At 37.3% G+C, this 20,028-nt stretch overlaps 1 protein-coding gene and 1 non-coding gene across 12 annotated transcripts in view; both read right to left on the bottom strand.

Annotated features, from left to right (window-relative positions):
* Window positions 1–2,957: 2,957 nt before the first annotated feature.
* Bbx (BBX high mobility group box domain containing) overlaps window positions 2,958–20,028 on the bottom strand; it is a 223,327-nt gene continuing 206,256 nt past the window's right edge. For 10 of the 11 annotated variants that reach the window (XM_090346935.1, XM_090346928.1, XM_090346923.1 and 7 more), the window contains 4 exons: window positions 19,492–19,551; window positions 11,894–12,091; window positions 9,429–9,615; window positions 2,958–5,938 (listed from right to left, as the gene is read on the bottom strand). In XM_090346935.1, the coding sequence (XP_090203061.1) occupies window positions 5,851–5,938; window positions 9,429–9,615; window positions 11,894–12,091; window positions 19,492–19,551 (533 nt within the window). In that variant the 3' untranslated portion in view covers window positions 2,958–5,850. The remainder of the gene's footprint in view (window positions 5,939–9,428; window positions 9,616–11,893; window positions 12,092–19,491; window positions 19,552–20,028) is intronic. The other variant, XM_090346954.1, reaches the window with a different exon arrangement.
* LOC150069394 (small nucleolar RNA SNORA16B/SNORA16A family) lies at window positions 12,579–12,629 on the bottom strand. The gene has a single exon (XR_016538576.1). It is a non-coding gene; the product is annotated as a small nucleolar RNA SNORA16B/SNORA16A family (small nucleolar RNA).

The following is a 20,028-nucleotide window of genomic DNA, read 5'->3' on the forward strand; positions in this document are numbered from 1 at the left end:
TTTTAAGTGGAGACCATCAACTGACTTTCTGAAACAGTCGGAAGTACCCTTTATTTATCTACTGTATTTAGTGGATATGGAAGATTAAAAGCCAGTAGTATGAACATAAAGAAATATATTTGAATAATATCTTTAAAATATTTCAAATTTTTATTAAATATTTTATTGTTTTAAGATCACAGTTAAAGTACTTTAGCATGTTATACACATGACATACATGTGCAATTTTTAGAAATATCAAATTAGGTATAAGATTTTGAAGAAATTATATAAATGTGTATATTGACTTTACTACACATACATCTAAGAAAGCAATAATTCTGTTGTACCATTAAGTGGAAATCATTTATTACATGGCATGTTTATACCAATTCTAAAGAGAACCAAGCCAATTTCTCAAAGCAAAAATAAAAATAAAAATAAAAGTGATTCAGTCATGCTGAAACTATCAACAGACTTAAGACCAGGTGGTCAAATGAGCTATGGTTGATTTATGACATGTAAGTAAGCAATTCAAACCTATGAGAAAGCTCAGAAGCTGGTATGCAGCATCTCAGGTGAGTTCATTCTCTGAGAGAATATTCCTGAGAGCAAAAGGATTTGGTGCTAATGAAATGAAACCAATAAAAAGAAAATGTTGCTGAGCAAATTACTGAGCTCTAGATTGCAAACCTTCCCTATCCTCTTAGAGCCGAGGCACTAATGTGTCAGGGGACCTGAGCCCATCCTTGGCTGGTGGACCACAAGAGAAATCAGTGATCATTCATGAAACATATGTGTCTCTGCAATTTCGCTTAGAGTTTGTGAGGTAAGAATTGCATTGTGGGTAGAAAGGTTTGGAGGCATTTGATTAGTCTTGTTACTCAATAACTTTTTCCAGCACAGGTTATCAGGAAATCTTTGGAAGGAGTACTAATGTCCACAATAACTAACCTGTGTGTAAGAATCCAATTTCAAGGGCCTGATCCGTTTTGACCACTGACTGTCAAGAAAAAGGGAGAAGTTTAAAACAAAATAGTGGCCACAGAACTTTAAACTACACAGTCCTGCTTTAGTATAAATCAGATCATAGGTAAAATTTGGTCAAAAGAGAAAGCTTTTTTTTTCTATTCATGTACTTGAAAGGGCAGTGAGTGTGGCACAGACAGATGAGATGTATGAAGAAGTCAAATCCATCTGTCTTGTTACTCTTCTGCTGCTTCTTTGTGCTGACATGGGAGGATAATATCCTCAGTGAAAAGGACAAAGCCACTGAATATGAAGCATAATGAACTCAACTGTCACTTCCAAATTATTAGAGCAAGCAGTCCACCAAACCCCACAGCTTCATCAGACTCATCTGGTTCAATGAACTAGCAACTGTGTCTTTGTTTCATGATAGGTATCTAATTTTTAAGAATCCCCAAACTCAAATACAAGGTCCAAATCTAACTCTGGCAATGCTTGTATAAACAAAAGCAACATCTAATCAAACCATTAGTACACTTTGTATAAGGTGTAAAAGGACCTAGGTGGGGAAAAGCTAAAGTTTAATTTCCACTTAGTCACTCTGAATACTTTACAGGTCAAATGTAACAACAGCATTTGCATCTACTGCCCATTTCCGGCAATACATTGTTCTCTCTGAAGAAGGCGGTTTATAAAGTCAAAACACTGCAGTGGAAAATAGTGGCACTGAAGGCAGAAGCAAAAAAAGACAAAACTTGTGAAACAGGACTTACTGAAATGAACTTTAAAAGCCGAGGTAGCCCATTCGGATTGGCCTTACACAGGGGCTCTGTGGAGCAGTGCAATCAAAAGATGAATCTCAACAGCATCCTGTACACCCCAAAATTCCCTTTACAAATGACGACCCCAGGCCTCCGATTTTCTTCTTTTTCCCTGTGATGGCACCGTGGTGGCGGTGTTTCTCTGTGTGGTGTGGGTACTGTCCTCCAGCCTCCCGCTGCTGGTCTTCAGATCACTTCGGACTCATACAGTAGTTGAGCAGGCAGCATATGATCCCACTGCTTCACATTAATGCCAAAATGCCAAACTTAGTTGGAACAGAGCTATTTAGGATTCCCTACCCCACCCTATAAACAAAAGTCATTCAGTTTTCAGTGAACTTCTATAGCCATTTTACATATGTGCAAACACTTCCATACATTGAGCCAAAGACTGCAGAGTGCAATTTTTTTTAACTAAGCATAGCATCTGATTTAGTAAGAAAACAAGGGATTTAACATGTCAGATTCTAAACCACTAGTCCCGTTCAGATGCTTTCTTTTTGTTCATAGTGTTCCCTCACTATCTTTCCGCTGGTAGTTGCAATGGCAGGAAGAATATCAATTACTTGATAATTAGTCCTGTATGACTTCTGAAGGACATCTGATAGAATGAGGTCACTTCTGATATTTGTGGGTAAAAGGCGATTGGATTTACAATACTATAATTCAGCGCTGAGAAAGGGTTCTAATGAATTAGAGAATCTTGATATAAACTCAAGGACTAGCCTAATTTGGGGACAAGATTCTGAATTTGCAAATGGTGGTGTGGGACATTTTTCCTTTTCCTGACCTCATATACAGTACCCAACAAATAAAAACTTCAAGGATGTCTTACAGTATTTTTCTTTTACTCAGCTTCTTAGAGCTGTAGTTTTAGTTACTTACAACATACTCTACAAAAAAATTACATAGGAAATAACCCAGAAGAACTAAATAAATAAAAGGCTAATGAAAACTGGAACAGTACTACGTCTCTATCTGAGACGGAACCTTCCACTTCCAGCATTGCAGAGAAGGGCTAGGACAATTTTTTCCCAACAGATTTATATACAGGTTTGAATCCAGAAATTAAGTTTAAGAGCATAAATAGCAATAATTTCAACTAGATCCAGAATGGTTTCAGAAAGATATGATACAACAATTTAGAATAAAACAAAGCAGACGAGCATCACATTTTGGTTTGTTTGAGATATACATAAGGTGCAACAATTTTTTTTTTCTCGAGGACACCGTGGGACAAATGTTAGTGTAGATGGCATTTGCTGGCAGATTAAAAGTACACACCACACCAATACGATTTTCAAAAATTAAAAAAAAATGAGAGAAATGAAATGAAATGACAGTGGGGTTGGGGACACTACATATTGGTCTGAAGTATTTGTGCTAACAAATGTGGTTACCTGAAACATCAACACCCCTCTCGAGCGGATTCAGGGCATGAGAAGCACTGGTACTGAAATCAAGACTTCACTCAGAGAAACAACAAGGCGAGCGCCTAAAGAACTATAAAGCTTTGCAGGATTTCTGCTACTCTCAGTGCCTAACCGCTTAAAAATTAAGCATTTCTACAAAAAGGTTTGTTTTAAAGTATTTGAAAACAGTCATATCCAGTGAGTTGCCCTCCCACCCCTTAACTCCCGCCTAAGGGAAAAGCCACTGAGGTTTTAGGAAAAGCAGATCAAGTAAGATATTAATCACATAGAAAAAAGTAATCTTTTGTTTCTTTTTCTTTTTTAAAAAAAGGTCCCAGGAATATACAGCAATCTCTTAAGGAACTCTAGTGAAATGTAACTGGAGGACTGAGGGAGGGTACTCTGGCAAAAATAGATCTATTCTACTGTGTTCTATAGAATAACAAGTTAGTACCATTGTCAAGATGCATGTTCTGCACCATACAACTGTTGTTGGTTTCTTACTTTTATTATTTGCTTTTTGGATTTTAGCTAATTCTAATTTTTAAATCACTGCTAGCAAGCAGTCCAAAACACTAAACCACCACCAAACAACAGGACCCAGCAATTTTCAAACATTCACTTTTTGTTTTGAAATTTTAAAAGCATTAACAAAACACTATCATAGTAAAAATAGTATGCTAAAATCTGGGGCTGTTCCCTTGGGTTATTCTTAAGTGAATGGGGTTAAGCTATAACCACTGGTTAACCCTTTACTGGTTCCTACTTCCTCTATCTGCACAATGAATTTGCATTTCTGAGGATACCATTCCAATGTTCATTTGGCTACCCTCTTCACTTGCTTTGAAAAAAAAAAGCCCTCTATATCATTTTATAATCCTGTTAGAACGTTGTACATATTTCTCAGCACCGAAACTGAAGTAATATCTACAACCTTGAGAAGCTAAACGTAGTCAGTATTAATAGAGTCATTTTTATATGGCTATTAGGTCAAATTACAATTAGAAAAAAATCATTCAGTCAAGTATAAATAAGAAAGCTAGGTAAAACCATGTAAACTGTCACCATTTTAAGAGATCTAATTCAAAAGCTTCAAACTTGAGCTAGCACTATCAAAACTCAGCCAGTTTGAAAACCATTAAAAATTATTGCTGGAATCCAGTAATTAAAATTTGGTAGTTTGTGCTGTGATGCAAGAGTGGGGGAATACTTTTGTGCTATGGAACAAATACCCTGTAACATCTGCAGCCTCAGACTAATTTTGATTTATCACTTTGCATCTGTTGCTAGGAAACAAGACACTGAACGTCAGGTGGTTAAGCCAATATGCTGAATGTTCTGAGCCAGTCAATCCACTTGGTGCTGGCATATGGATAGTTGGTGTTATGTTTAAAAGCAACAAAACATAAAAAGAAAACAGAAACTTGCAGGTGGATCTGTGACTGAGAGGCCCTCCTCAGGCATGCCTCCCTCATTATTTACTCAACACTTCCCTCCACAACACATACTTGAAATGGCTCTAAAAACCTACAGTGCCAATTAGGCTGTGCATAGCAATCGCAACCCGTTCAGTCTGTCTGATGGATAGAAAAGGTCCACATGAAGGGAGTGTCTTCAATGTGTTTAGAATAGTGAAGTAATACTAAGGTCACTTCTGAGTAATATTTTTGTCTTTGTTGTTGGTTTGTTTGTTTGTATGAACAATCCATTGGTCACTGAGACCCCTGTGTAAAAAGTGAAGAATCCTCAAGGCATGAAAACACCAGGAATCTGTAATCTGCAGGACTCTTCCCTTGTATGGGAAAATATTTGCCACAATTTGCCCCAAGCAAATTCTTCTTGGTCACTCAAGGCTAAGAAAAAAATTCAGATTGTAAGAATTGTAAGTTTTTTCCATATCTCTTTCTTTTTCTCTCTTTCACCCTCTCTTTCTCCTCTCTCTCTCTCTCTCTCTCTCTCTCTCTCTCTCTCTCTCTCTCTCTCTCTCTCTCTCTCTCTCATATCTTTGCCAGCAAACTATCACTCTGGTGGCAAATATAAAAGTGCAGAATCTATGGACCATGAGGCCGAGCATACACCACTAACAATGGTACATCTGCCTGTCACACTGCTTGGGAGTCTCGGGAACAGGCATTTTAATATTTATTCTACAATATAAATGTAGGTATAACCTATTATATAAACCATCTTAGAACTTAAATCTCCATGTACAAAAAAGACTAAGAATATCTAATAATAACTAGTGCAGTGCGTCAGTTTTTTTCTGCTTTTTTTTTGTTTTGTTTTGTTTTGAAAGAATAACTAGGTAATATATGAAACTAGTTTCACACTCTCTCGTTGGTAAGAGATGCTGGATGAGCTACAGTAAAGGCAGCCTTTTACCAAGTTACCACCTATTACTGCCAAAAGCCTTCAATGGAAAGCAGAGCTCCAGGATTATTCTGTTTCTGCTCAGGATCAGACTGGTAACAATCCCTCAAAGATTCTAGGTTCTGAAACAAACTGGCCCAGGATGCTAACTTCTGCTTCAAGTGAATCTGGGCCATGTAGGGCAACAAGCACTTGTTTGCAGTCTATTATTTTCCACCACATGGACTCACTAGCATCCCTTGGTAAAGACAAGGCTAGGATAGTAGGTAAAGCACAATGTTTTACAATTAAAGGGCGCATCACTGGTCAGCGCAAGAAATAAGTACAGGAGCCTGTGGCATTTCTTTTGGCTGTCCATCATGCGTGAGCGGAGTTGACCTCTGACCTCTGTAAAACAAGAGGAGAAAGAAAATTCACTGAAGGTATATCATAAGACGTATGAGAAGACAATGAATAATGATGACAAAAAGCAAAAGCTCTTTAACATCTTGTGCTGGCTTATTGTTTCCATGTTATTAAAACTAATTGTTTGTTCTTAGGGTTTTTTTTCTCCATTTTTTTTTCTTCTCCTTTCTTTGCTGAGATTATTTTTTAAATCTCAGTTTCCAACATATACCTTAACAATATACATTCTGGCTCCATACACTTAAATACTTCCATTTTAAAGATAAACTTGAAAGCAGCCATGGATTTCGAACAACTTCTTAAGAAGTGAAGAACTTTTGCCGGGTATGGTGGCTCATGCCTTTAATCTTAGCTACTCAGGAGGCTGAGATCTGAGGAATGTGGTTCAAAACCAGCCCAGGCACTACAAAGCCGTGAGACTCTTATCTTCAGTTAATCACGAGAAAATGGGAAGTGGAGCTGTGGCTCAAAGGTAGTACGGTAGCCTTGAACTGAAGAGCTCAGGGACAGCGCCCAGGCCCATAGTTCAAGCCCCATGATTCCCTCCCCCCCCCAAAAAAAGTGAAAAGTTTTCAACTACAGGCCATGGTTCTGTGATAACAGTCTTCCTCTTGATAAATTGACACCAAAAATGACATTCCTTCCTTCATTTTTCCTCAACACCTAAACTTCCACAAAATTGGTAATTTCTGGTTCATTGCTTAAATAATATGTAACAATACACCCAATTTAAAACTTAAGACCAGTAAGAGCAATGAGAAAGAGAAAGGCTAAAAATGAAATGAAGGAAAGGTAAGTAAAGAATCAATCCTTTTCTATAAAATCTGACAGGAAAATGGAGAAAGAATGGAGAAAAGGAGAGAAAAAAATGAGAGAGGGCTGGGGAAGAGAGGAAGTGCGGGGGGGGGGGGACAGGAAAAGGAAAGGAGAAGGAGCGGGGGAGAGGACTCGACTGGATTTTCAACTATAAGAAAATCCAGCCTATCTGGGCCATAATCAATATACATGGATGGAGAACTCCAGACAGGGCTGGGGATTAATTTTTTATTTAGTTTCTGTATAATTGGTAGTTAAATATACAGATTGCTTCAGGGTTATGAGAACTGTTAAAAAATTTCTTGGCAATGTCTACAGATCATTGTAAAAAGATGGGGTGCCAATCCATGGGCCTGTCAGTGTGGGCAATGAGCAGCCACGGCTGTGTCCCCTGCACTGCTCTGTGGTGCACAAGTTGTAGGGCAAAGATTCACTTTCTAGTAAAGTATTCCTCGTCAGAGAATGTAGAACAAAAGGAATTGTTTTAAGATTCAAGTTATGTCAGCTGAAATTTCTCCTCATGTATACAAAAAGAAAAAATAATGTAGACACATTTGGGGGATGAATGATTCCATGATCACTGAACAGTGCAAGACAGTTAAAGATTCTACAAAATAAAACGTGTGTTACAATTAAACCTCTGCATTAATTTGCCTATTCATGTGTGTCTGCTGTAAGCACTAGTTGTTCAATATGTTCAGCTTCTTTCAAGAAAAGATGAAATTGAAATGCTAGTTTATGCCTTAAAATTTATCTAATAATATTTAAAAATCTAAGAGAATTATAGTAAGTACTGGAAAAGGAGGAAGGGGAAAGGAAAAGTGAAAAGCAGAATGTAAAAATCGAGGAAGGAAGAGAAAAACTGAAAGTGATATCCTTCATGGCTATCTACGATGTGCTTCCCATGTGTTTTAGAGCAGTGAGCAAACTCTGGAATCCAAAGACCTCAGATCAGCTCAAATCCTAACACAAATGAGAACTAGGTACAGGCTTCTGACAAGTTAATTGGCCATCTGCAGTACCTTTAAAATGTGAATATAAATATCTACCTAGGCCAGGTCCTAGTGGCCTCATGACTATAATCCTAGCTACTCAGGAAATCTAAGGATCATGTTCAAAAGCAGCCTGGGCAGGAAAGACCATGAGATTCTTAGTTCCAAATAGCCAAGACAAAGCCAGAAGTGGACTTGTAGCAAGTGGTGGAGAATTGGGGGTGGGGGTGGGGAACACAAAAGTTTAGTGATGATATCCAGGCCCTACATTCAAGCCCCAGGAATCACACACACACACAGACAGAGAGAAAGAGAAAGAGAGAGAGAGAGAGAGAGAGAGAGAGAGAGAGAGAGAGAGAGAGAGAGAGAGAGAGAGAGAGAGAGAGGAGAGAGAGACAGAGAGATACATCTGAGAGGACTAGTCTAAGGATTAGGTTTATTACATGTCCTTAAAGAACTTCTTATCAATAAATAGGTTCTTAATATGAAGATGTATTGTAACTCTGCATTGTGTAAAACTGCACTACTGTGTTGAGTTCCTGAAGTTGAGTGTTATATCTTTTTTTCATGGGCAGTAGCTCAGGTAGCAAACTATGTGGATCAAGTAAGTGATGTTTAAATAATAATTAAGTGGGGTACAAGCCAAGTAATAAGGCTGGCTGTGAGACAGTAGATTTGCAATATGACAGGTAAAGAACAAAAAGGAAACAAAGGTCACATGTGGGCCACCAGGTTTTCCTGGAATAAAAGGGAATAAAATCTGACAGGTGCATATACAGATTGTATTGTAACAGGGTTCAAGAGCTTTGGAACTAGATTCAAAGTCTATGGAAATTACTCATGAATGGCTACTCCATTCTGATTACAACAACAACAACAACAACAACAACAACAACAACAACAACATACCTGGCCTTGCAAAAGGCTTTTACCCAAATGACCTAATAAGTACCAGAATATTCAGTACACACTTGGAACTTAGCATACTTTCTATGGAATGTTGTCAAGGTCAAAGAGTTTTAGGGTTTTCATTATTATGATCTCATCTGATCTGAACAACTCTGTGATTCTTTGGAGATTATACACTATATCATATTCAATTAAAATAAGCAAACAGAGGAACAGAGAAATAAATTACTTTACATCAAATCCCACAGTCGAAGAAAAATCCAACTTTCTGCCCACTGATTCAGATGACAAGATACTCCCTCCCCTGTTCTGACAGCTGATGACACTGCCACCACCATCTTCAATAGATATGTTCCCCACTTGCCAGCACTGGGATGTGTCAGTCTTCCCACATAACATCTCCATGAAGTGAGCACCACCCACCCACTTCAGAAAAGACAAATCTGAGGGCAAGAGAGGTTAATGCTCATGCTTAAGATGACTGAGAAGGACTCATATTTCCATTTGGGATCGCACTTACTAGTTAGATAACACTGCTTCCTTGCTCTCAGGCTTTTTATGGATATCAAGTTTAACTACAGGACAATATTGTTCCCTTGTATTTTCCTATAAAATTAGCATATATACTTTTGGAACAATTCCTATAAACAAATGTACCCTTGGATCTAGGTCTGACCCTTGGTATGTGGTAAAAATGCCACAAGTCAGGTCAAAAGGTTTCTGCATTGATTTCTCCATTCATGCTCTACACTAACCTGTGCACATTCTCCATGGCTGCTACCTCAGCCAGTGCAGCGAGGCTAAAGAAAGCAGACACAGCAGGCATTTCTGGAGTGCTGCTCCTCGTCTCCCCAGCCTCAGCTCTGTGTACACAATCATCATGGCAGTCTGTCTCAGTTGCTTTAGCAAGACTCCTCTGCAGTTGTTCCTTTGGTTTGTCATCTGTAACAAAAGAGAAATCCATTAGAAAAGCATCAGTCTGTTCTCCAGAGGAGGGTTGCCGAGAAACGTTGTGCCAGACAAACTGAAAGAGCTAGCATGCTTTTCTGTTCACTTCTACTCCACACTGAATATTAAGGTTTTCACAGAATCTCTTTTACAATGACAAAGCACTTTTATTAAGCTCAACTGCAACTTGCAACCACAGACAGACAGCACTGTGCCTGAGGCTGAGCTGAAGATAAACTGTTTTGTTCAAGGTCAAACAATGGGTTGGTATTAGAGTGAGAAGGAAAAATAAGCTTTGGGTAAAATAAAACCCAAGGGATTTCTGTAGTCAAGGCCCTAAAAACACAACCAACTAAATGCTTCTTGTGGAACTATGATATGTCTGTCCTACTACAGCATTTTGAACATTTGGTAAGATGCAGGAAAAATCAAGTGTTTAGTCCTAATAAGATTAATCCACTTAAAATCCCATGCTTTATTCTGAAGACCTATGCTAAATAGAAGAGAAAGGCTTTTCTAATATTTATGAAGTGGCAGATGAAGACATTATGTAACTATACCTCTTGGAAATAAGAATATTTTATTATTTAGAGACTATAGAAGAAGGATCATTTATTTAGTTGATTAATTTATTTTTCTCACTATGCTACTTCTAGGCAGTCCTAGAACTTGTGATCTTCCTTCCTCAGTCTCTAATACATCTGGATTTATCTTGGATTTTAAATGCAAAGAACAAATGACAGAGAAACTGCACAGATTAGGACATAAAAGATGTACAACAATGTTCCTTCATAAAATGACAGGAAAGTAAAGCAGATTCTGTTATGGGTGGCAGGTACCAGTAAGAAATGCTAATGGAGAGGGTATATGAAGGTAAATACAATTGAAGTATCTTATACACATGTATGAAACAGAATGATAAAACTTGTTGATAAATATATAACCTAAAACTTAAGCAAAGTGAGGGAAGGGGTGAGTTGAGAGGTGGGTGGGTGAGAATGTTCAAAGGGGCAACACTGATCAAAGGGTACAGTATTCATGACTGCCTTGGTAAATAGAAACTCCTTTAACTATTTTAAAAATAAAAACATTAAAAAAAAAGCGGGGAGATGAATGAGGGAGAGAAATGGCAAGGGCAAATTTGTATGGGAAACATTATGAATATATGAAAATCTCACAATTTTCTTTGTACAATAAATAGATGCTAATAAAATAAAAATCTGAAAGAGGTTATTTCCATTTCAGTCCTTCCTACAAGTGAAAATGGACAATCACAAGTGAACGAGGATATAACCATCTACAAAATGAGTATCCCAGAACAGAACCAAGACTGGGAGGGAAAGGAGGAGAGAATGGTTGGACTACTATCAGTACTTCATGATTTCAGGCTTTCTCCTTACTTCTACTTAGTGGAATGCCATTGGGCACTGAACACCAAACTTTGCTGATTCCATCTCACTGGTCTATCAACTAATTAACATATATAAAAACCAAAGAACATGTGTGTAAAATTAATAATTCTCCAATTCTGTCATCTCACTGAAAAACAAAACCAATCCAAACTAAACAAAATGAAATGATGGAGGTGCTAAGAGGTAACAGCTTAGAACATTACTGCCCAGCTGGCAGAGTACTTCAAAGTTTCTCTGGGGATGAAGATGTTCAATAGTACTCACTGCCCTACATCCTTTCTATCTTGAGGCCAGGAATTCTATTGCCATGGAGACCAAAATCAACAAAAACAAGCCACAGGCAATGTCTGAAAAAGGAGAACTGTACTGGATTTTTGGTTTAGAGAACTAAAAAGTAAAAATAAAGTAAAAAAAAAAAATCCAGATGCATTTCAGGCTCCTGGAGTGATCTGAGTCAGCTCTATGGAAAATGCTAGATGCATTTTAAGATTCCTTAGTCTATTAGGTTGAATACCTGATAATCTGGCTGTAATGACATGAATAGCAAAGATTCATCCAGTATTCCTGAAAGTCTAGGCTCTTTTGGGACTTACTTAATCAAGACTCATTTTGTACATGCTGAGAAAAAGAAGCTGACAGTCCTAAAAATTATCTTTCCTTTCTAGGAATTCAGATATACTCTTCAAAAGTAGCTATAATTTCAAATGTGAACAAAATGGGCATGGAGGCCTAGAGGCAGCTACAGACCCAGTTTTCAATGAGGAACCACAGCTGGCCTATACTCATTTGCTGGCCAGTGTGGTCGTGATGGCCACCTGCAGGCTCTAGATTATCTCAGCCTAAAAGCCCCCTCTTCTTACCCAAAGTACCTCCAGCTGGTGATACCCGGCCATCAGCAGTCCTGACAAGGTGTGTGATCTTGGTTTTCCTTGCTTTTCTCTTTTGGCTGCCCACCAGAGGTTCTTGCATTGTTGTTGGCTCTGGAGTGTTGAAGGTGGGTAGAGCATTTTTAACCTTAAGAGCAGGCTCTGTGGTATTTTTGTCTTCTGAAAATATGGCTGAAATAGGACAAACCATATACAGTTATACACAATGCAGGTTATTAATATTGCTCTGGGAAAAAGACACGTCTAAATGTCTAACCCACCTCCATGGAGAATTTACATTTAGAATAGTAATAATTCAGAGTAGTAATAATGGGAAAAACATTGTTTTTTAAAGTCAGTGGATCCTTAAGATTGGTATGTAAATCAGATCCCAAGATATCACAAGTCCTTGTTATTCGAACCCTATCTGCAATTATTTCGGCTAACTGAGCGGGATAGGAGAGGAAAGGTCTATTTTTAGAGAATATTGTGATTAAAATATGTTTTTCATAAATATACATTTATGGAGAGGTCTTTGTTAAAGCAATAAGTCATCTAGTGATACACTACTGAATTCAGAGTAATTCTGAATACATAGAGACACACACACACATATATAAATGTCCTATATATATTTTTTTTTTTTGTTTTTTTTTTTGCTTTTTTGCAATTGTCTTTTCCTGAAAATGTTGCAGATCTGTTACAACAAACAGAACGGCGACCGTAAATGTCCTATATATTATATTTCCTTTGAAGTTCATCCTTCCTATCCTTTTCACTTAAAAGTGAGAATATGCAGGTATGAATAAATTTGTATGCTTACTAAAGCAAGCATTTGAGAGTACATAAACCTTTTATAATTGGAACAAAATTTTTCTTTTAATTTCAGTTCTCTAAGGGCTTTTCGGTAGAGGTCCTTTTCTATCCACCCTCTTAAGACAGGCCCTGAGATCATTTTTTGACCAAGTGGAGGGGAATAATGTGAGTGAAACAAAGTTTGGCATGACAAAACCCAAAAGAACCAAACTTGCAGGATAACTGAAGATACTTATCAGAAGATGGATCCAAAGGCAGATGTGGTTAAAAACACAACATAAAATGTAAAATAACATTAAGAAGTAAAGACAAAATAATAAGAAATAAAACCAGCAAGTAACGCTGGAAAATTACACTGGCCAAGAAAGCTTGAGGCCCTGAATTCAAACTCCGATAACTGTAAAGCCAAACAATAAAACAAAACACAATTGGAGTGTTAAACTTGTTGGTATAAAGACTTGTGCAGTCCTCGTTAGAGAAGTTAATCTAGTTCTCTAATGGGTGTAGGTGCATCTGAGAGAAGGGAGGACTATGAATTAATAATTATGGTGACCTGTACTTGAATGATGCCTGAAAAAAAGTTGATTCTAGGTGTTACATTCAAAAATAAATAAATGAATACATAGAAATAAATTCAATTATATTAAAAAGAAAGCATGGATTTAAATCATAATTTGGGGCTGGCAGTATCTCAGCATTTCATTACAGACAGCTGAGCTGTGTGGGGACAAACTTAAAATAGCAACTATTTAAAAAACAAAACAAAATCTATTTGGCAATGCTACCAAACAACAGTTCAGGCAAGAAGTCAAAAGTCAGGGAAAAAAAAAATTGTTTTTTGGGTCAGTTGTGGGGCAAACTGGGCTCTATCTCCGAGCTCTTCAGCTCAAGGCTGGCACTCTACCATTTTAAGCCACAGCGTTACTTCCAGTATTCTGGTGGTTAATTGGAGATAAGAGTCACATGGACTTTTGTACCCAGGTTGGTTTGAACCACGATCCTCAGGTGATTATTAGGTGTGAGCCACTGGTGCCCGGCTAGAAAAAATTTATTTTAAACTGTTCATCTACCACAACCATGGAATAATTTTTATCATGCCAACTGCTTAGTCTTAAAATAGATTTACACTTTGACATTTAGCTTTACTTAGATTAAAAGTAGTGTGCATATATTGCTCTATATATATTTTAGTTGGCAGCCACAAGGTTAGAAGTCAGGACTTTATGCTTGCTAGATAGGTACTCTACCACTTGAACCATGTTCCTACCTTTTTACTTTGTCTAAAGTCTGGCATGCCTTTGTCAGGGCAAACCTAGATTGTGGTCGCCCTATTTACATCTCCCTGGCAACTGAGATGACAGATGCTTAGCTTACTGGTTGAAATGGGGTCCTGCTAATATTGTGGTTTCAAACCACAATATTCCCAACTTCTGCCTCCTGAGAAGATGGCATGCACCATCATGAATGACATTTAAAATTCAATAAATGTGTTAAGCATAATAAAAGGAAAATTGTTTAGAAACATATCAAACAAGTTTCATGACTGTTTCAGCCTTAAAGCTCACAAGTCTCTTAGAAGTATAAAGAAGCCAAAATCTGAGTTTATAATGAACATTAAATAACTTCAGTTGCATATTCATAGTTTCAATTTTTTTTTTTTGGTGGACCATGGGGCTTGAACCTGGGCACTGTCCTTGAGCTCTTCAGCTCAAGTCTACCACCCTACCCTTGAGCCAAGCACCACTTCCAGTTTTCTAGAGGTTTAATGGAGATAAGGGTCTCAGGTCCTTTTGTTCCCCCACTGGCTTTGAAACTAGATCCTCAGATCTCAGCCTCCAGAGTATCTAGGATGATAGGCGTGAGCACTTTTCTATTTTCTTATCCAGATCTATCATTTGTCCTTGTTAACTACAGAGGGAGTCTTGCTTACCTCTTCAATATGATTGCTATACTATAATAGAAATTCTAATAGAAACTTCTTCCCTTTCTACTTCCTCTTGAAAAAAAGACATTGAGAACTTGTGAGAAGAATTCCAGAGTTGAATGGTATACTATTATCAGAAGAAAAAAGAACCAAGGAAAATATATGGCTACAACAAAATGGTCAAATGTTTTGCAAAAGATGACCTATTCCACACAGATACTGTGGATTACAGAAATAATTGTAGAGACGAATTCTACTGCTTACCTTGCAGTTTATTAACAATAGACAATGACACTGTTTTTATGTAATGGGGGGTTAGACTAGATTTACTTTAAAGAAGTCATTCTTAAATAAAAGAACTTTAGAATTGCCACACAGATTATTATCAGGGTCTTGGCTAGACAAAATAAGACTTCCGCTCCAAACTTCCAAAGCTGAGGAGAGTAGTACTTTGATTAGAAATATTTTCTTTGTTTTCTGTTTTATTGGTGAGCTTTCAAATAGATTCATTTCTATCCAATGGTTGTTCCTTTTCTAGTTTCTTGCAAATGGATAGGTAAAAACACAGTAAGAAGCCAAAAAGGCCTGGGATTACAAATGCAAAAGGATTACAAATGGCAAGCATTTTTAGGCCCAAAGCAAATTGAGACTGTGACCAGGAAAGGATCTGAAATCAGCTGACAGGGAAAGGGGGTTAAAGACTAGTCTATCTGCAAAATACACCCATCTACTGTCAACACACTGGGAAATAGTAAAAAGAAGAATGAGGTTGTAGACTAGTGGGCAAGAAGCAAAAATACATTGGAAGTTCTCATAAGTCCTTCTAGAAAGGGGTAATGACACTTAGAAGACATCTTGCCTGGTGCTGGGAGCTCACGCCTATAATCCTAGCTATTCAGGAGGCTGAGATCTGAGGATCATGGTTCAAAGCTAGTCTGGGCAGGAAAGTCTGTGAGACTGTTATCTCTAATTAACCACTAGAAAATGAAGTAAAGCTGTGGTTTAAAGTGGAAGAGTGCTAGCATTGAGGAAAGAGTTTAGGGATAGTGCCTGGGCTCTGAGTCCAAGACCGATGGTCCCCCATATAGTTATATCAGGCTTCTCTAAGCCTGTGTTATCTAGAAAATAAATTGGCTTTGCAGATCACATTTGAAAAGTTCAGAAGTAGATATAAGGGTCTTGTCCCATATTTTGACCCTGGTTTGGTGAACAATACAGAGATTAGCCTTTGTATTGTAGGTCAGCCTTTCTGATCTTTAGGAGAAGGAAAAACACTTTCTGAAATACAAGAATTAGGGAAGGTCAATAAGGTTCAGCCAAAGGAACAGTTGTCTGGAACAAAACTGTATTTGGAGTTCCGCCATGATGAACACAAAAGCAGAACAAACAATAGGCTGAGTGGTATGGGACATCAAACAAAAAGAGCTCAGAGAGCAGTTGTTCTTCCTCTCCCTAAACTATTGGAAATGTGAGGACAGTCGGGGGTGGGGGGGTGGGGGGGAGGAAAGGAAGAAAAAACAAGCTTTATCTTCCAAAGGAAAATTAGTCATTTCACTTTTGGCTTTTAATTGGAACACACAAAACTCTCCAAGCACTGTGGAACAAGCCTATGGGGCTAGATTTTACACTCAACAATAACCATAACAGAGTTATAATGTGGACTCACTCTTGGAGCCACATTAAGAATGTGGCAATAAGAGACTGTCTTCTTACAAAACTCTGCCCAAAGTGAGTAGAATAATTTTGGGGAAAGCAGCATTCCACTTAGACTGTACCCCAGAGGGCAACAAGAATCACAAATTCACTTTCCAACTGGAGAAGTCTCTAAGATTATTATAGCCAGATCAGAAATGTCATTTGCTTTTGGTTGGTCTTCTATAAGCACAAATAGTAGTCTAAAGCCAAATGAAACAGAAGAAAAGAGAATAAACTTTATCTAAAAGCCTAGGAGATTCTACTTAAATTATACAGCAATTACTGAAATTGTGAAAAAGAGATCCAGTGGATCATATTTAAAAACTATAACTATACCTTTTATTCCCCCAACCCAAACACCTGAAATTGCATTTTTACATTGTAAACAAACTGTTCCCTGATGGAGAAAGACTGAGATTTTTGGTTTTGTTTGGTAGGGAACTATTTTTATTTTCCACACCTAAATGATGGGTAAAATTCTACACATATGCCTGAGAAATTGAAATTATAGTTGCCAAAGTGCTTAAGAGACTAAAGCCCTAGTTTCTTTTCCCTTCTAATAATTGAACTTGAATTCCGTACTTAACCCAATAGGGCTGCTATTAAAGATAAAAAATTTGAACAATTTTAAGCAGTTCAAAGCCAGCCCAGGGAGGAAAGTCTGTGAGAATCTTATCTAATAAATCACAGAAAAAGCCAAATATGGAGCTGTGGCTCAAGTGGTAGAGTGCCAGCAAGAGGACTCAGGAACAGTGCATAGGCCCGTAGGCCCAGAGCTCAAGCCCCAGCACTGGCATTTAAAAAAAAAAAGAATGGATTGAAAAAGCAATTAGGTACAGGGTATTGTAAAGAAAATGTACTGAATTTTACCTTTCCTAAACTGAACAGAAGTCAGGAATGAGCAATTGCATATCCTTGGCTAAATCAACATTTCTATAAGAGGCATTAGCTACAAACAATTCCTGTCTCACCTCTGTGCAGGATGGCTTACACAAGTTAAAATTATCCTGTATTATGGTTTCATTTTCTGTCCCTATGTGTTTATTTTCTCCAAGGTAAATTTTTAATAAGCACCAATATGGTCACAGGTGAGAGAGGATGAAATAAAGGGCTTAGATAAATTCACAAGCACACAGTGACCACCAGAACCAGGGGCATGTATAGAAATAATCAGAAAAAGGGTCACTTTAAATTACTAGTAATTTTCTGATGCTCAAATTGATTGCATTTTTCCTAGTCACTGAAAAGGAATTTGCATTCCATACTTAATAAAGGATATGCATTCTTTAATGCATGGTCTCTGAAGTTTCGTTACATGCACGTCAGTAATATATCTAAATACTACCAATACTATTTGAGTAAATTCTTGGAACTTCTGTAAGACTCATGCTTTACTCTTCTGGACCCTAAAACAGAAAATTAGGGCTGCAGAATATTCTGCTTTTAGCACCAGACTGCCTGCTTGAGACATCATGAGATAACCAAGTCATCAAGTTCTAGAGGAAAATGGAGGTTAAACATCTTATCATATAAACCCAACTACAAATCATGTATGCTTTAATACAAATATAAAATAAATCCCAGTGAGGTTAAGCAAGTTGTCCTACTGAAAAAATACTGCTTTGTGATAGATCTTAGAACCTGGATCCTTTAGCTACAAAGTTAAGTGATCAGGACACTGCTCAGTCAGAGTTTTAATGTTCAAAGAAGTAAAAGAACTAATTTAGATTAGATTATTTAGATTAGTATCTTTCAAGTAATGATGAATTGTGTTAAATAACTTTAAAGTCTCTGATAGTTCATCAGTACCTTACATTTATCAAACCTGTGCCAAATATATTTTTTAAATACATAAGACCTATTATTTCAATTTGAGGATATTAGTGCCAGGAGCAGCACAAGTCTAACTTTGGGTTGCCTGCTTATGAGCAGAATTCATGATCCTAAAAAGAAGTCAAAAAAGCAGTCAAGGGCCGGGAGTTTGGCCTAGAGTGCTTGCCTAGCATGCATGAAGACCCAGGTACCATTCCTTCATACCACATACATAGAAAAAGCTGGAAGTGGGGCTGTGGCTCAAGTGGCATACCACTAGCCCTGAGAAAACCCAAGGACAGTGCTTGGGTCCTGAGTTCAAGTCCTAGGACTGACAAAAAAAAAGCTGTCAAATCACATAGAGGGTGTGCTGTGGTCATTTGTAATAAGAATAAAATGACATGAAAGCAAACACATGTATACTGCACCTATCAAATGAAAACAAGTTTATTGTTCATATTAATCTCAGACATTCTATATCTCAAAAATATGACTGTCTCTGGTAAGTGACGTAAGCCAAATGTTAATTTTGGTATTTTTCTTCTTTTCAGTAAAGAAACATAGTATATCTGGGTCTGGTGATTACATTCCTTCTTGAGACATAACTAAATCACAGGGTCCAAACTGGACAGGATCCATTAAGAGTTTTCAAATGAAGTAACTTGTAATTAAGCACTACAAAAACGTTGAGGACTTAAAATATCTGCCATGAAAAAGAAAAAGAATTGATGGGAAGAAGAGTAGGAAGGCTTCTTACTGAGCACAGAAACAAGCCCTCACCTAAATTTCAATAGTCAATCATAATTAATAGGGCTGCAGGAAATGTTAAACTAGGACCAATAATATAACTAGTTAATATTAGTTTTTTCTTTGGCTTCAGATATGCCACAGGGACATTATCATTTAGCATACTTAAAGCGCTAGGAACTAGGTTAGAAGATGCATTAAGGTCACAATTTCTGCAGGCTTGTTCATGCACAGTCAATCAGGTAAGCTCGCTAATGCCTCGTTTTGATTTCCACTATCATAAGCATCTGCTTGCAACACAAGCTACAAAAGCCAGGCACATTTAGTTACTAAAAAGCTGGAATTTTTACCAATGTGATTCAGAGGTAATCAAACCCCCTTTAGCAAACTAAATCACACATAATACTGTCTGGCCAAAAGCAGGCCCCCAAACAAGTTTTGATTTGAAAATTAAAAAAAAAAACTGTAAACATAGGTCTGATTCTATTAGATGACTAATGTACATTACAGGGTTGTTTTTTTTATAAATTAAGGCTATAAAAATGTCCGATTTCTAGTTTAAGCTACATATTTTTAAATAATGTATTACTTCTTTTACCTTCTGTAGGGTGAACGGCATCCAAGAAGAACTGCTTGTGTGACCATTTATCCCCACTTCCTAGAAATAGTAAAGTAAAGTAAAGGTCAGTGAAGGTCTACTTAGTATAGATAGAAGTGCTACAAAACAAGACTATTAAAAATATAAAACATCACACACATGGAGTAGATTTAGTCTTAATCATTTTATTCTACAGACTGCATTTTCCAACTAAACTAATCAGGCTTCATAGAAAACAGATAAAAATAAACATATCTTTGTCAGTTATGAGATAAATATACTGGCAGATAATTTCTGCGACTTTAATAAAGATAACTTGAAAGCCAGTAAAAGGAAATGAGAAAAGCTGACATTTTATGTAAAGAATGATGCTTCTTCACTGGAAGCAGGGAAAAAAAAATGCCCAGTGTCAAGAGAGAAAATAGAAAGACACTAAAGTAGAGGTGAATGCCCATATTAAGTAAAAGTCTCCATACAGGAATGTATAAACACATTGACCACAGATAGAGAACAGCTACATTTAAAGCCTCTCTTAGC

The sequence above is a fragment of the Megascapheus bottae genome, chromosome 1, assembly GCF_031878675.1.
Source record: "Megascapheus bottae isolate mThoBot1 chromosome 1, mThoBot2.hap1, whole genome shotgun sequence".
Classification (NCBI taxonomy): domain Eukaryota; kingdom Metazoa; phylum Chordata; class Mammalia; order Rodentia; family Geomyidae; genus Megascapheus; species Megascapheus bottae.